This window comes from Eleginops maclovinus, chromosome 3 (genome assembly GCF_036324505.1).
Source record: "Eleginops maclovinus isolate JMC-PN-2008 ecotype Puerto Natales chromosome 3, JC_Emac_rtc_rv5, whole genome shotgun sequence".
Taxonomy (NCBI): Eukaryota; Metazoa; Chordata; class Actinopteri; order Perciformes; family Eleginopidae; genus Eleginops; species Eleginops maclovinus.
The window spans coordinates 15,188,533-15,206,069 of record NC_086351.1 but is presented as its reverse complement, the minus strand read 5'-3'; the positions used below and the strand labels follow the sequence as shown (position 1 = coordinate 15,206,069).

Genomic DNA, 17,537 nt, shown 5'->3' with positions numbered 1-17,537 from the left:
ACACCGCCCCGGCATCGCATCCGCTCCCTGGCTGTCGCATCACCGCGTGGGGAGGGGCCCCGGTTCTTACTATTGGCTGCTCGGCTGTTGTATTACCGACAGCTTTACGGGAGGGCCACGGCCACAGAGGATGTGCGTGAGCGCTGCTCTTTTCATCTGCCTTCAGCGCACAATGTGCCTGGTTTCAACATGATTTTAAAGGGACCTTAGCGGCCTGACTGTTTCTCCAACATAAAACCCGTGAACCCTGTGTAAACCGAGAGGATATGCGCCGGGATAAACGCAGTTACATTGTCCGGACACCGCGAGAGGAGAGGAACATGTAACCGGGAGAACTGCGCCGGCGGCAGCAGCACCTGACACTTCTCTCTCTCGCTCCTTGTTTCCTCAGAATTTGAGTCTTCTCCATGTGTTGACTGAACGCTCCTCATTGTTTTTGGATATTATCTTCATCAAAATGAGCGAGGAAGTGTCAGAGGTCCCCAAAGAGCTGCTGGGTAAGAATTGATCATTTGTTGTAGCCATGTGTCCAGGCTGCCACAATCCCTGAATAATGCCTTTCTCATATTCCCGACACAGTGTGCATGTGCTCCTCACCGACTCCTGTACTGTCCTTACTGAACTGATGCAATACAATATATCCCATTCATACAGAACAGCCAGAGAATTACTGTGGCTGAGACACAATAGTAACGCTATTATCCAGCTCATATTTTAGAGTTTATTATATCTTACCTTACCTTAACCCATTATGCTTTGGCTGCAGTAAAGCTTAAAGCTGTGTATACATGTAGCTGAGCTACATGTTGATCAGGTGGATGTAATGTTGATGTAGTGTGGAGCCAATATTTGGAAGAAAAGATAAATAGTTTTTATGTGAGTGACCAGCTGGTCTTACCACATAAATTGCAAGTTTATTTCCACAGTAACCTTGCTCTACTCTCACATACTTTAGCCTCACTTGGCCTGTCCTTTTGGCTAAAGTCTGCCAGGTTTCTTATGCTTTATTTGTTCTGATTGTGGACTTACCTTTTAGGGTCCTGCAGACTGTTTGGCTCAAGCTCAGGGTCTCTTTGTTTGGCAAGTAGCTCAGTTTTTGACACCTCAGTGCAATGTTGGACAAGCACACGCTTTTTCTCTTTCTCAGTCTCTCTCTGTGTCTGTTGTGGACAGCCTAAAATGTTCATTTGACTCCATATATTTCTTAAAGAGACATACATAGTGCAGAATTTAGATAAGGCTGGATGGAAATGCTAAGTCATGTATTCAGTTTTCCATTTCCTATGAATAACAATGCTTCAATTTTATTTAATACTGTAAGTCTGCTGACATACTGCATTACTGTATAAATAGGAAATATTTTGTGTTTTTTTTTTCACTTTATCCAGGACTAGAAAACAAGGATTTCTCACGTCAACTCAAGCATAGATTAAGAAAGTTCCTGATTCTAGCTTGAGTACTTTTCCCATCACTGCACACTTAAAAGCCCACTTAGGAATTCAGTATGTCATGGTCATGTATCACTTATCATGTGATGTTGTCTGGATGAGTAGCCGTTGTTTGAAACATACGATGGTGTCAGTGATTCAGCAGCATACAAGCTAACTTTTGGCCTCCAGTACCTACAAAGCATTTCAGAGTGATGCTGCAGAAAGAAACACCATCGACTGAGTAACAGAACATTTAAAGGATCTAACATTCAGAAATTGTGTTTGTATGCCAAGACAATATTTTACTGACATGCAGTCAAACTCTGACAGAAGCAGAAGAAAATGGAGAGAAACAAACTTGACAAATATTTTGAATATTTTGAATGATGTCTTGTAAACCTTTAGCTTTTTATTGATCAGGCAAAGCAATGCCTTTAGGTAACCCACCAGTGTTTTGCAGGCTGTTCAGTTGAAGCTGTGGCAGCTAGAGCTGTCATGCTGTGTCAAAACAGGGTTACTGTGTCATCTGTTTGTGAGGCAGACCTTTTGAGGAAAAAAGGTTGAATTGAAGAAGAGGACAAAGCATAGCAATGCACAGCTAATGGACAATTTAGTGATGTAGGTGTATGTTATTTAATCTGCTCACAATTAAAAGCAGATTAAGATGGCATTAAATGTTCTTGATTTGCATACCTCCAAAGAAATGTTGATGCATTATGAACAATTTTTTATCCTCTATTGTTTTGAGTCATCCCTAGTACTGTTATTCCTATCTTAAAAATCTCCAAAGTGTTTGCAACTCTCTAGAGTCAAATACCACAAATGTAATCTGTGACATCATCAACACAACATTTTGGATTAGCCTTGGCTCAATAAATGAGAGAGGGATTGTACGGGCTTGTAAATTATTTGTTTGAGTGTTTTACAAGGTCATAGGTCTCCAATATCTCCATTTTCCACACGATTCCCTACTGAAATTCATGCAGGGGTAACCGAATTGACATGTCTTTAACTGCCTTATACGAACCAGCGGACCACTAACTAGTAAATGTCCACTCCTGTCATGGTTTTAATGAATGGGCAGAAAATTGAATGTGTAAAAAAATGATACATGGGAGTCGGTCTGGAGTTTTCTTTTTGCTTGCCTGTGATGGAAAACGGCCCAGGCTCGTTAAAGCATTTCATTTTGTTCAGAAACGCACCAGAGATCTCTATGTGACTCATTAGGTGTCTGCAGCTATACTGTAGTTTAAGAAATGCTGCAGCAGGAGATGGTGCACATTGCCATGGAGTTTGTTTAGAAAGGCTGGCCTATTTGCACTTTGACTTTATTATTAGTTTCTCTTTGATCAGATGATGGTTTGTGGAAGCCTGTAGGCGAGGAAGCCAGCATGGATGCAGACACACAGAATCCTTCACCGTCTCAGACATGTTCACAGACTAAATCACCCACTGTGTGAGAAGCATGGAGAGGTGTCTGACCCAGTTCTGCTCAATAAACCACTTTCCGTACAGTGGAGGCTTCCACTTGTAGTGTGAAAATTAACAATCGATCCACACAGCTTAACAAGAAATAGTATAGGTAAGGTTGTCAACATACATTTTAGGAGCTAACAAAGGCAAAGAAAAAGTAACATTTAGATAAACCTCTTGGCAGTTATTTTCTTTTACTTCTAATTCAATGCACAGGTATGCAATAATTTCCAAATTTGAGTGTCTCATCTGTGTCCGCTCTTTCATCTTCCCTGTGTAGAGAGTGTGAGGGATGCAGTGGGGAGGAAGGTGAAGCTGTCACTGAGGAGGAGAGTCAAACTGGAGATCAAAGGAGACAAGACGGAGAACAGAGTCTTGGTGAGTCAACTGCTGCTGCTTTCAAGCTTCTTCTTCATTAAGAGGAAACCTGTGTCTTTTTATTGCTCCCCATTTTCCTTTTCTTGGAATGTACATATTTCATTTAAGAACATCAAAACCTTCCTGTTTTCATCTCTTTTTTTATTGAGCACTTGAAAGGCAACAGTTATTTTAGTCACAGTGAGCATCCCTTCACTGTAATCTCTTTCAGCAATACTATGGTTTTTGGTTAATTTCCTATAATTTAAGTTAGAGAGATAGTGAGACACAGAATAAACACTACCCTATTGTCTAGTCTGAGGACTGGGCATTGTTTCTATAAAGTAATAGAACATTTTCAAAAAGCATTTTATATGTTTCTTTCACATTCTCTTTAAGTGGAACCAGCATTATCATCAGTGTTTAATCTTTTTTATGTATAAGAACGTTTTGCAAATGATTGCCAACATGCTTTCATGTATCTGGGGTGTGTGATTTCCTTTGTGGAGTTTACAGTATGTGGGCCAATGTTTTAAGACCCCGTTGCAAATTGCAGAAAAAAAGTGTTGCCACACGATCTGAAAGACTAATGATCTATCGCATTTTGATGAATTGAACTCAAATGTAAAGTAAGTTGTTTTCCCATTTGTTTGGCCTACATTTATTTAGTTTTTAATTGAATTTTTAAAATGCCCATGTCTCTTCATGGGTGCCTCCCTTTTTAATCTGTTTCAACATCAATGAAAACTTAGTCTTAATCAATGAAATCAGCACCTAAGGTAATCCATTTACCCAGTCACTCCTCTGTTTCCTCATCAACCCTCAGTGTCATCTATTGGCCAGGTGGAAATAGCAGCTCAGACCATTAACCACTGGCCAGCGGGCAGCAAATTCCCTGAATAATAAATAACTGATACCTGATAGATCATTAAAACTGCACATGGACTCATTCAGAGCTTGAACCGGATAAAGGGCTGAAGATAGTTAAGACAGAAACGTTTCCTCGGTAAATCAGTATTCGAGCAAGTCCATACAGATTGATGGTTCAATCACAAAGCTTTCAGTTGCTGTGAGTCTGCACACAATGTTAAATATGTGTGGCTTTGGGTGGAAATGGCAGTAGCCGTTTAGTAATACAGCTCTCAGTGGACTGAGAAGCTTTTAGTTATACAGCTCAGTGTGAAATAGACATAGAAATTATGTTGAAGAAACTTTTAATAGCTTTGCGAAAAGTCCTCCACGGCCAACTTGTCTGCTTTAGGATTTTGTATTGTATGTTATTAGCCACACTTGTATCCAAACCCTGTGCGAGATAACTTAGCTTAACCTTCACCTCTCTTGTACTCTGCTAAATATTCAGTTAGCAGGCTAAAGTGGGAAGCAGTAGGAGAAAGGGAGTTCCTATGCAAGAACATCGCATATGTAAGAATCTAAAGCCATCAGTGTTCTTGTCTAAAGTTATCCACACAAAATACTCTAATTTACTCCAGTATAGTGTTACACAATTTTAATTAAGAGGAATATTGCCTTATTTTTAAAAACATTTTATTAAAGTCAATGTGAGGATGTGTGCGTAAATTACGACTCTGGCATACTGTAGCATCCTACAAGTAGAAGTAGCATGGTCCTCCTAAAGCGTTTAAATAATACTGCAAACTTGAATTTAACATACAATTTCTCCCAAAATACAATTTAAAATCATGAGAAGAAGCCCCCTGGTTTAGCTATTGTGACTAAATTTAGGGATCTCTCATACATGGCCCATAGTAAGAATGGCCACAATTATAAGATAAGATACCCTTTTAAGAACTTCGAGAGTTGACCATATTGATTTGTAGTCTCCTTCGTTGTAAGCTAATGCTTAAGTGTTGCAGAGGAATTGATGTGTTTTGTTGTTGTTTGTTAAAAATGTTTTTAACAATTAGCATGTGTCGTTTGTTCTTTAGTGATCTACCAACATAAGGCAGCACAAAAAAGCAGCATATTATGTATAATGAAATCCAGTCAAGTGCTTGGTTTGCTCGGTTTGTGGCTCACTCTCTTGACGAGGCTATGACAACAATGTCATCATGTGGGAGCTGGAAACAGAGGCTATAGTAGTGTGCACATAGACACAGACACAGACACAGACACACATGCACATAAAACAATGCAAAGCAGTGGGAGTCAGTACTAGGAATTCAGGAATTCCAGTAGAGTGGTTCTGGTATTCATCCAGACGTGGGGCATGAGAATGACTCGGTGAGTTTGTATCAATGCTCTGAACAAATAAACCCATTTGTTGTTCTGTGGAAAGAAAAGACTTTGAAAGACGAATAATACAGGAAGTGTTTCAGAGAGACATCAAACATGGCACGAACTCGAAAATTCCTTTTTTAAAAAACTTTATTTACTCAGGGGGAAGTTTATTATAAGCAATTCTCTTTATTTTGGGGAAGCCCTGATCATATTCACACAGTAAAACATTCACCTTTTCCAGTGTTATATGGTATTTCCCAGTACAAATCAATCCAAATGAGAACATCTATCTGACCTTTTGATTTACAGTCCAGATTTGACGTTTTTCATCGACATTTATTGAACTTCCCATGTCAGCTTACTGCAGCCACATACAGTACAGAGTTTGATTTACTTCAGACAATTCGAGGAATCTATCTACAGCGTAAACACCGACAATGATGGAAGGAATATGGTTATTTCATCTATCAATTTGCCACTCTGTACACACTTGGCTCTCCCTTTTTTCCCGCGGAGCCTCGCTCAGACTAGGAGTGGAGCACTACATTGCCCGAGGGGTCTCTTAAGCACACTAAAGCCAGATAGATACAGTCATCTTCCTCCTTTGAAGACGGAGGGATGAAGGAGGTAGAGATAATAACATCAGTCCATCAAACACACCCTGAGGAAGTAGAGAGTGGAGAGAAGGGAGAGGAGACTTACTGTACAGGGCGAGTTGATGTGGTGGGGTGAAATTAAGAAAAACAGCCATGTACTGTAAAATCATCAGTGACACATTAAACATTTTGTACCACAATTCAAGTTTTTGCAGGGGTGAAGGATCTCTAATAATAAATCTACATTTTATAAGGCAAACTGCTTGACTTTTTTTCAGATTGATTGTAATGCTCTCTGATGTCCTTCCATTAGTCATGTAGCAGTGTAACTAATTCACAGATCATTGGCTCTCATTTAAAAAAGACTACATTGTTGGGTTGGAGTGGTTTCAAACTTCCTCATGATCTCTTGGTGTGAATAAAAGAAAGTGTATGTGTGTGTGGTTGTCGTAGCCAGAGACTGTCACTAATGATGATTTGCTTTATTGCCTCTCATTGTTTGCTCTGAATGTGGGAGTGGCACTAACACAGCACAAACACAATTATCTATCTTAATGATCTAGACTTGCACAGATTTTAATCTAATTCGTGCTTGGCTTTTTAATATCATTAAAAGGGTAGAGACAATATTTGACTCAATGATGTCAGCGTTTACACATTTTGTTTAAATAACAATCGTTTACTTTTGACATTGACGATAGAGAAATTGACTGTTCATCACATAACACTACATAATGTTTTACACAATTGTCCATCACAAAATTAGGGCCGTAGCATTTTTCAGTTGCAAAGATAAAACATGGTCCAGTCTTAATCCTGCTATGTCATTTATTTACAAAGAAACAGTTTGTAGCTTACTAACTAAGGAAATAGTGCGTCACAGTCTCATAGTACTGTAGCTCTCTAGATTTTAGTTTCTTTGTCCTCAAGAATTTTCACCTTTGCAACCCCATTAAGTTAATCTTTTTGCTCGCACTATACTTCCTTCAACTTTTCTTCCTCAATGTGTTAATCTGAGATTAATCTCTCCAAAACACATTTTTCAACATCACACTTAATAATTTCACACAATTAAAAATAATATGTATCTGTAATGGGTATACTGTATATATATATAAAGGTGTTTCCAGTTGGGCTTTTTTTCCATGTCACATTCCTCAAAGTTTCATCATGTGCTAAACTGACTGCATATACAGTAGTAAGCCAACAGACAGTTTGGCCATTTTAAATGTTGGAAACAAAGCTGTTACGAGCAAAAAAATGAAGCCATTCAAGTTATTCCATTGCAAGTTCATTGAAGCATTTAATGTTTTTTAGCAACACTTGTGTCTGTTGTTTCTTGCTAATTCTGGTCTCCTCAGTGAGTCTAAATGAACTGTAATAAAATAAGATGTAGCTTTATTAATCCCCGTAGGAGAAAAACAGTACAGTTCACACATGGATAAAAAAAAGTATAGTAATAAAAAAATATATACAGGTAAGAAACGGTTTTAAAACGAAAAATAATTTAGAATTAAGTGGGCATATATACATTTCTTATGTCAAATATATTGACATGTGTCTTTCTATGTGTAAGAACCCGTGCTTATATCTGAGAACAGACCAAACCCTAGAATGTTCTTTGCCGCCACCATTCCCTGCTTTTCATTAACCCTGAGGTCTGTCATTAGGGCCAGTGAGAAAACGGAAGCGACCCAGTTCTGTGCTCCCTGACGATCACCTGTAATGTCCTCTTATGGGAACCTGCACTGGTATCTTTTGTTGGTGGTGATAAAAGCTCTTCCTGAGCAAGGGTTCTCCACATTGTATATTCTCTTTGATAACAGACTCATTCATTCTTTGCTGTAGGCTTTTGAAGTTCCTTTATACAGTGACTACTTTCTTAACAGAACACTTTTTAAAGTAGCTGTGAAAGTTTTCCAACACTGACTTATTTATTGTGAAGCCTTGTTGGTTGGTCTCTACATATTTTCCAATCATCACAGCATTATGATCTAAGAGGGAAGTGCTGGCAAGCAATTATTGATGGAAGATGGAAATCATTTAGTATTTGTATTGATATGATAGTTAGTGTGATATTCCTCCATAGTGGTGTAATATTATGTAGTATTAAAAGGAAAAGCAATCCTTATTAGACTTACAGTATATAAAGACGAGTATACTATGTACAGTAGGGGGTTGAGTACTGCTAATTGTTATGCCATGTGACCCTTGTGTTTGCAACTGTAAGTCTGTCACCGATGCAATCTTTAAGCATGGATCTGATATTTTGTTTATCGATCCTGCTACAGGACATTCACTTGTTTTTAAAGACCTACAATTGAATGCATTGTCACTATTTGTGTTGTATAGTGTGAGTCTATTTCACTCTTTTGACAAAGAGGTGAACACATTAATGTTCCTCATTCTGTAAGGAGTGTTCTGTAGCTTTATGCGTCTAGCAACGTCACGGTAAATCTCTCTCTCTCCTTTTTTTCAATTCATACAGTGGGTGTTTGTATTTTCAGATTTGTGGCCAGATCAGAGTCTGACAACATCCACATTTAGTTTTTCTCTCATTTTGAGGTTGTGAAACATGTTATCTATCTGACCCTTTGCGTGGATGAGCGAACACATAAATGCTGTTCTTTGTCCTTTAATCAAGCTTCAGCCAGAGTTTTAAGTTGTATAATTGTTGGGGCATAAAGGCTGTGTCTATTAATTATTTAATTTGATTAGAGGTTTTCTGTGTTTTCTAACATGCAATGCTGTGGTGATTATTAACATAATAGGGGCAACATTCAGAACTAGCCAGGCAGAAGAAATGTGTCAAAAAGGTCACCATTTCCCTGCTGTGTTATAAGTAAGGTCCTCTAAAGTGTGGTCTTTAATCATTTGTGTTATGATAAATGGACAAAAGACAAAAATAGTTATCATACTTGAAAAAAATAATGCATAGTGACACAATTATTTATCTGGTTTTCTCCGAACATCTCAATAATTTAAGAAAGTGCACACAGTGATGGGGCAGTCCACACACCAGTAATAATATATGATAGATACTATCAACAAATTATAACATTTGAGAAGCTAACAGCAGTTAATGTTTAAAAAAATCATTTTTTAAAAATGCATTTGCAGTGCTTTTAGATGTAATTTTTGGATCACTCTTTAAGTTATCCTCTTTCCTTTTAAATGCATAACGCCTTTGCACAATTTATTTAGAGTTTCCAACCCCCCTTACTCTCAACGTGGGAAGGTGAAACATACACAGAGAAAGATCCCAGTTTGCCTGGTGAGGATTGTATCCACCTTCATGTGTGGAGGCGACAGTGTCAAGTATAGTTAAGTCCAGCTGTGAGACATCAAGGCTGACTTGTGTCCTGCCTTACACAGATCAACATTTGGATATATTTAAACAATTAAGTACCCTCAGTTGGAAATGATCTCATTATCTTTTCTTACTAAGTAAAAACTGTAATATCTCTTCATGCATTTAAATAGGATTGAAGAACCTGGAAAACACTTCAGAGCGATGCCTCTTATCTTGAGTCTGATTTGCTGTGTCATACTGTGACCAATCCATCCAGGGCTGGCTTACAGTGTAGGCTCAATGCAGATGCTAGTTTACGTTAGTCAGGGTGTCTAATTTTAGCATACTCAGCGTATTCACTGTGCCATCACACAGTTTTTTCAGCCTCTTTCTGAGTGCTTTGGTTTCTGAAAAGGGCTGGGACAGACTCAGCTGAATGAGCCGGTTAATTAGGAGGGATTTTGCATTTGTGTGCTGCTTGTGTAGTGGACAAAGACTGTACTTCCCAGGACTGCCTTTGAGCTCTTAACTGCAAAGCATCAGACAATGTAGCAGCATAACCTCCCTGCAGTTATAGAGAGATATGAGGTCTAAGGTTGAACATGTTTACAGAGTCTTAGTATCTATCTCTTTTATTCTGTGTTATAATGTTTTCCACTGGGCTGAATGGTAGTTCTTTTTATAGCAAGGCTTAGCATGTTTCCAGTCCACAATGTGTTACACAAGCTTCCCTGGAGAGATATTAACCAGCCACATAGCCTGGCTCCCTGCTAGCTCCACCCACATTCATTCATCTTCATTATCTCAAAGGTCAGGGTCATTGTCATGCAGACAGTCTCAGTAATATCATTGACCCAGCCTCAGGTCTTTGGCTTGATCGGTTTCATTTTTATAATATTGTACTGATCAATATGTTTGTAAAACTGCAGGATCAAATATGGCACATGAATTCTTGTGACTTCAAAAATATGTTTTTGACCACTTCTTATTTTCATGACAAAGAGTAATGTGTAAGCTTGAGTTTTGTTCTAAATTTGCACATTTTTGCTACATGTAAAGTGCTGAAGTGGTCTGGCTGGTCCTGTAGCTCGTGTGTGGTCAGACGTGGCTGTTGGGTATTTATTGTGTAATTGCCTCTGTGGTACAGTGTCAGTCTGCTCTTGTTGGATGTAATTAAATGGGGTTTGTAGGTCGCAGACAACAGCCAGCATTGATCGGATTATAATGACATTTGTGCACTTTGTCATAGTAAATGTCCACAAAAACAATCAGGCCTAATCAATGTGATGTTTTCTGTCCAAACACTGACCCCTGAGTGATAAAGAAAATAAGACTACATGCATAGTTAATCTTTTCCAGAAAGGCTTTCATTTTACTTTTGAGATTTAAACCAGATCAATACAGATCAGAGGAGAGAGGAAGTACAATGTTATGATGTTTTACAGTTTGGCTCAGCCTTCAACGCCCCAGTCAAAGACATTTGTCAGCACTCATGCAGCTATTTTATTTCTGACCTATCTACTACCTCTCTCTTATGCTTTTGCCGCGTGGTTAGTTTTAATTGTGTCCTTGTGGTTGATGTTGCGTTACTGTTTTTATCGTTGCCCTCTCCAAACTCCTAACATTCAAAATGTTTCCTTCATTTCTCTATTTGATGGTTTTTATTCTTATTGTTTTATTTGATTTCTGTCATACAAAAAGTGTGTGTGTGTGTGTGTGTGTGTGTGTGTGTGTGTGTGCTCATCATGGGTGTGGATTTTGACACATCGGCAATACGTTCAACTGGGTGTTGATGTTTCTGACCCCAACTCTATGAAATATAACACATTTCCTCAACCCTGTTTGGCTGAAATGTGTACAGCTTGTGCAAAAGCAGTGTGTTTTCATCTTATTTATGTTTTAAATCAAAACCTCAAAGGTTAATAAAGCATTTATTTATTTGATAATCTAGCTTAATTGAAGTAGCTTTAGTTGTTGTCATAGATATGTCACTTTCTGTGCTTCATTTGGGATGAATGTTGTTGTTCTTGTCAAGCATAATGCACCCAATAAAAGGATTTTCAGTTTTTCTTGTTAAGCCGGTGTTAAGTTTAAATCCTCTACATGTCATTTTTACTTTAATTGTATAAATCTAATCAAGAGAGGAGCTTTGCTTAGCTTTTGACGAATGAACATTCAAGATCTAAAACACACTAGTTGTGTTTTTATCATTGAAATCAGTGTTCAGCACTGCTTGTGTTTGTGTGTGTTATTAGTGCCGGCTGATGTTATCTACCCACTCCAGAGGGAAACCATGGGTAATGCCAACACCAACCGCGAGCGAAACCCACCCCCCCACTCCTTCCTCTTCTCTCCCTGCTCTGCCTTTGTCTCTGTCATGCCTTTCTTCTTTCTTTCTCTCTGTCATACCTGTATATGTCTCCCTTCCTGACAAAGCACTGTACTTCACCTTGATGAGGGTTTCCACTTGCATTTTTCTTTGTTACTTTTACCAATAATAATCTCTCCATCTCTGCTACCTGCTCCTTTCTGTTTATGGTTTTTTATCCCTGTAGACTGCAGCAATATCCTATTTACACAGAATCCTTGGCTCTCCATTGCATAGCTACACACACACACACACACACACACACACACACACACACACACACACACACACACACACACACACACACACACACACACACACACACACACACACACACACACACACACCTCCTCCCCATTGTGTCTGGCTGGCATGCTGATGAATGAATGATCCCTTGTGATTTTGTCCTTATCTCTGTAACCTAAACACACACAGGGTTCATGTCGGACGCCCTGCAGGCTGACTATTTGCTAGGTACCCGCCCCTATCACTCCCACCAGGGCAGTTAAAAAAAATTCTGATGTCTATCCAGTGTTAGAGGGAGTCCTGCCAAACTACACTATAATCGGAATTTGAAAGCACAATCATTTAATTCCTCTGCCCGGCCATGTCGATGCTTGGTCAGCCTCACTGTGAGTCACATTTGGGAGGTTGACTGAAGCTTGTTAGTGAGGCATTGATACACTGGCAGCATGCAGAGATAAGGCATACAGTTGCATGCTTTGAATAACGGTTATTGATTTTGCCCAATTCAGTCAAAAGGATTTTGTTTTCCCTGCCACGACAAACGGTCAGCAATTGAATGCACATTTTATTGCTGTAAAGGTTTTCCATACATATCTCTCATTTATTCTTTAACACATTGTGCATATTCACTGACGCTTTGTATTCTGACTGAAAACAACGCAAGGAACTGTAGCAATAAAGACATATAAATTGAAAGTACAGCGTGAAAAGTAACATAATCAGAGACCACATATTTATTCATGCCTCAGCTTGCTGCAGTTGTGGTCTGATGAGACTGGCCAATCAAATGTGTTCAGGAAGTACCACTGTCAGCCGCCTTTGTTCCCCGCCATGCTCATCTCCTCAGCAGTAAAACGCAAAATGATGAGCAGGGCAGTGATAAAAGAGAATTGATGTCTTTCTCTTAAATCTCTCCATGGCTGCTGGAGCGCTGTGGGGAGGATTTGCATTGCTGAGAATGGTTTGCTCCAAAATGGGATATTCATTATTTCAAAATAGAGGAATGTATCAGGACAAAATGAAAAGCAGCTTGGTTATTAGGAGTCTTGTTCCTGGAAAAATGTTGAATTATTAATCTATTGTGGTGCCTTGGCAATAACTGCTATTTTCTTTGTTCTTTTTTGCTATGGTTATAAATTCCGATAAACCATTGAATACATATATGTGGCTAAATGAAGAGTTGACTGGCCTTTAAAGGAGGCTGTAGAACAGACCACCAAACTGTCTGGTGGCTGTTGTATCAGGTAGTTTGATATTGAAGGGTTCAGACAATCATATCATAAGACCAGACAGTACATCATATTAGCTGTTCCATCTCTGAACCATGCTGTAGTATAAAATAGTATTACTTACTCGCATTATGCTGTGGTTCTGGCGCAGTGAGAATCTGCAGACATAACTAGACTGGACTTCAGCTGCACTGTCAGCAGACAGTCTTGGCAGCGGAGAATCAATGTATTGTAAAACAAATGATTTCTCTGCCTGAGTTAAGAGCCTTGAACTACATTGAGTTTAAGTTGGCCTCAGAGGAGATCCCGCCATGATCTTTCCTGTGTCGTCTGATTGAGGTTCATTCTCAGTTTTCCCTCTCTATCATCTGAGATTATCTCTTTGGTTTTGGAGCCAATTCCCACTGCAGGCATATTGCAGGAAAACACAAGAGTATGGTTCCTCTGCAGCTGAGAGGATAACAGTTTTTGATTGGGATCAGGTTCCTTCTCGGGATGATTCAACAGATTCAATGGCCATATGTGAGATACAGTTGTGAGACTGCTAGATTTCAATCAAAACTTAATACAAGATGTTATGGAAATACTAACTTATATACGGTACTATTTTATAACACAACTTTAATATATAAATAAATGGCATTTCAATATGGGGTCCGATCAGTCTCATAATACACAAATGCACACAGAACTTACTTCCATGCTAACAGAAACACATCACTAACGTCACAAGAATTCATATCTAAAACATATTGAATCATTCACGCAGAGAGACTTATCACTTACACTTGTGCTAGATGCAATGTTGAAGTTGACCTGTCAGCTCCGGACAGCGCAAAATGTGTATGAAGCCCTACGTCATGAACGCAATAAATCATACCCTCATGGGGGCAGGCTCATGTGATTGGCTTAGAATGGTTGGCTTACAATGGAGGAGACATCTGATTGGCTATAGATGGAAAACATTACAAGTACGAATCGGGTGACTGTCAGGGGAGTCTCAAACACCCACACACGAATGCACAGCAATCCATGCACATAGAGCGGTCGGTTCTGTATTTGGATTTTATTTACGAATTTATTTATGAAACGGAACATATTTGTGTGTGCATTGAAAAACATTTGTGTGGATCCTGAAATACAAGTGTGAATCCTTCTGTGTGCGTTTTATGAGACTGATCTAACCCCATATTTCAAGAACTGTCTCTTGTTTTATTCCTAGGCCTTATATTAGAGGTCTAAGAACAAATTGGAAATGGATCCTGAAGCTGACAAGAAACCAGAGAAGCATAAATAAGTTTTCAAAATAGGGGGACTGAAACAAAACCCTATATAGAGAGAACAACATTACATGCATCAGCACAATGTCAAATTTCAAGAGGCCATGGTTGAAACCGGACACTATAGCAAAAAATAATGAATGGAAGATCCCATTTAAAAAATAAAACAAAAAAGCTCATGAAAGCACCTTAGTGCTGCTCTAATGGAGTTATGGTGGTTCACCAGATGTGCATTTGCAAAACCAAACAGTTTGCCCTCAACCTTGAAGTTGTTACTCTTGCAACACCAAGAAATACAGTTTGAAAAACACTTGATGAGCATAAATCTCACCTCAAATGCATGGACTTCTAAAAGATGTCTACCTTGCTAAGGATACTGTACAGTATGTTAGCCTGTTGAACAACAGCCTGGAGAGTGTTGCGTCTCTCTTACACTGAGTTACACCATCCCTTATTATTCATAGATAAAAGTGGGGCGGTGTGTTTTATTTTTTTCTGCTCCACTGTCTCAAGATAAACACAAGCCTCCTCTATTCGATTCATTCACCCACACACCACACATACAAGCCTATATGCATATTCATACAGTATATATTGTGTATACAAGGAAACAAATATAGTATGGAAAGAGGGTGAAAAACAATTTCATGTTACTTTTACAATCTGTATTGTGATAACTTTTACATTATTCATTTCTTCATGCTGCAGTCCAACTGGTATCCAATTTGAGATAAGGGAAGATCGAGAAAGCAAGAAAGCCAACGCTGATGCTTTTCTTCTTTCACAGAATGGATTTTTCTGTGCAGTGATGGTTTGATTATCCTATAGTCATACATTCCAGAGCATAAAGTCTCACATTCTAGACATCAACAAAGGGACACCATGGCCCTTTTCACCATGTATAACCTTCTGTAATAATAGTGTAAGTATGTTTTAAGGTGATTGTTAAAAATAATGCAAGAAAAGATATGGCTAAAGAAGGCTGAGGACATTAAGAGATAAGGTAATGGGAGAGAAGAGGAAAGAAGAGACGGATAAGAAAAAAGAAATGGATGCAAGGTGAGCTGATTGATTTCAGTGTATTGAAAGCTAAGATGGGGTCATCCTAGCAGCTTTGGTTTTAACAGAAATGAAACGGCTTTTAAACACTTGCCTTCATTAAATATGTGCTTCTCTGATTGGATTTAAATCTTAGCTCGTAATCAGCGTAACAGCACTTAGAATCTATTAAGTCATTTCACTCTTTGCCCTTCAGCCGCCTCTGCTTCTCTCACTCTCTCACGCTTCGTCTCCCTGGTGTCCACTCTGCTGTTCTCATTGACCGATCTCTCTCTCTCTCTCTCTCTCTCTCTCTCTCTCTCTCTCTCTCTCTCTCTCTCTCTCTCTATTTTTGCATGTTCCTAAAAGTACTCTCATCCTGCTCTGCTGTGTAGACAGTTCAGTTTGCAGCCAGTACATCATGACATGTATTAGAACTACAACATCATTTATTTTCAATAAATTGGATAATTTATGATTGGAAATTACCCTGTATTCCCGCCCACAGCCCAAGAGGATTTTGCTTAAATTTGCTTGTTTTGTTGAGTCCGCTGTCCAAGATCAGCAAATAATTCCCTTTATGAAACTAAAAGCAGTAAATGTTTTGCATTTCTCCCTGATAACTTGACTTAAATCAGAAATGTGTGTTTATCATTCTATGTCAAGCGATGAATTACTAAACTGCTTAACCATTTGTGCATAGAATTTTTTATATGGATTTTTGGTGCCATCAGTGTTTTTAAAGATATTGCTCTCACCGAAACAAATTGTGGGGAAATAGTGTGATTGATGGAAATAATAAGGCGTTAATACACCCCAAGACATGATGGATGAATAAAAGCGGTGGGGGTAGATTTCCTTTGGTGCTGCCACAGCTGAATAACTGTGGATGAAACACTGCTCTGTATTGCTACAGAGATGCAGCTTAACTGTAGGCCAGCGTGAATCTAGTTTGGGGGGGTAAAAACTCATTGACATTCTCAAGCAAGACTTGGCACTGCAGCAAGCTTCTTTCATGTGTGAGGGTCTATCACTGTGTGTGTATGTGCGAATGTGTATTTGTGTGTGTGTGTGTGTGTGTGTGTGTGTGTGTGTGTGTGTGTGTGTATATGTGTGTGGGCTAGATGTTACCATAGTAACTCAAAGTGTGTGAGTGTGCACATGTGTGATGGAGGGGGGGCATATGGGGTTGACAATTTGACAGGAAAAAAGATAATCTAGGAATGGTAATTGTGTGTGTATGTGTGGGGGGGGGGATTGTGGGTGTGTGTGAAGTTGTACAAGAGAAGTGAGTCAAATTTCTTAAAATTGTTTTATTATTTATTATCAACAATTGAGATGTGTGTGTGTGTGTGTGGCAGTTCAAGGAGACAAATTATGGTGTGTGTGTGTGTGTGTGTGTGTGTGTGTGTGTGTGTGTGTGTGTGTGTGTGTGTGTGTGTGTGTGTGTGTGTGTGTGTGTGTGTGTGTGTGTGTGTGTGTGTGTGTGTGTGTGTGTGTGTGTGTGTGTGTGTGTGTGTGTGTGTGTGTGTGTGTGTGTGTGTGTGTGTGTGTGTGTGTGTGTGTGATACAGAGAGAGAGAGATCGAGACAGCAGATGCTCTCTGGTCTTGTGGACATGCTCCAATGCTGCTGCCATCTGGTTGGCTGAGTGGAACTGAAGGCGGGTTGGTGGTCGCTGAGAAATCAACTGCTGATGGGATGGCTCAAGGCTTCAAGTCCACTTTAGTCATAGCAGAGAGAGAGAGTCCTCTTTTGGGACAATAACAACATATCTTATGGAAACAGAATGTTAAAGTATAGCTCCAGTAAACAAAATAACAATAATAATAAGAGTTTGTGAACTCCACTCAGATTCTGACTTTAACTAATAAAACAAACATATTCAACATATCCTTACATTTATAATTGTATAGTTTGACCTGTCCACTACATAAATCAATGGATACAAGTCCAACTCAAATTGAAAAAAGCTTTCCAAGTTGTATCCA

The 17,537-nt window shown here is 39.1% G+C and overlaps 1 protein-coding gene across 1 annotated transcript in view; it reads left to right on the top strand.

The window, feature by feature from the left end:
• Positions 1-183: 183 nt before the first annotated feature.
• LOC134862170 (F-actin-uncapping protein LRRC16A-like) overlaps positions 184-17,537 on the top strand; it is a 61,287-nt gene continuing 43,933 nt past the window's right edge. The window contains 2 exon segments of the mRNA XM_063879916.1: positions 184-497; positions 3,184-3,281. Coding sequence (XP_063735986.1) covers positions 458-497; positions 3,184-3,281 — 138 coding nt within the window. The 5' untranslated portion in view covers positions 184-457.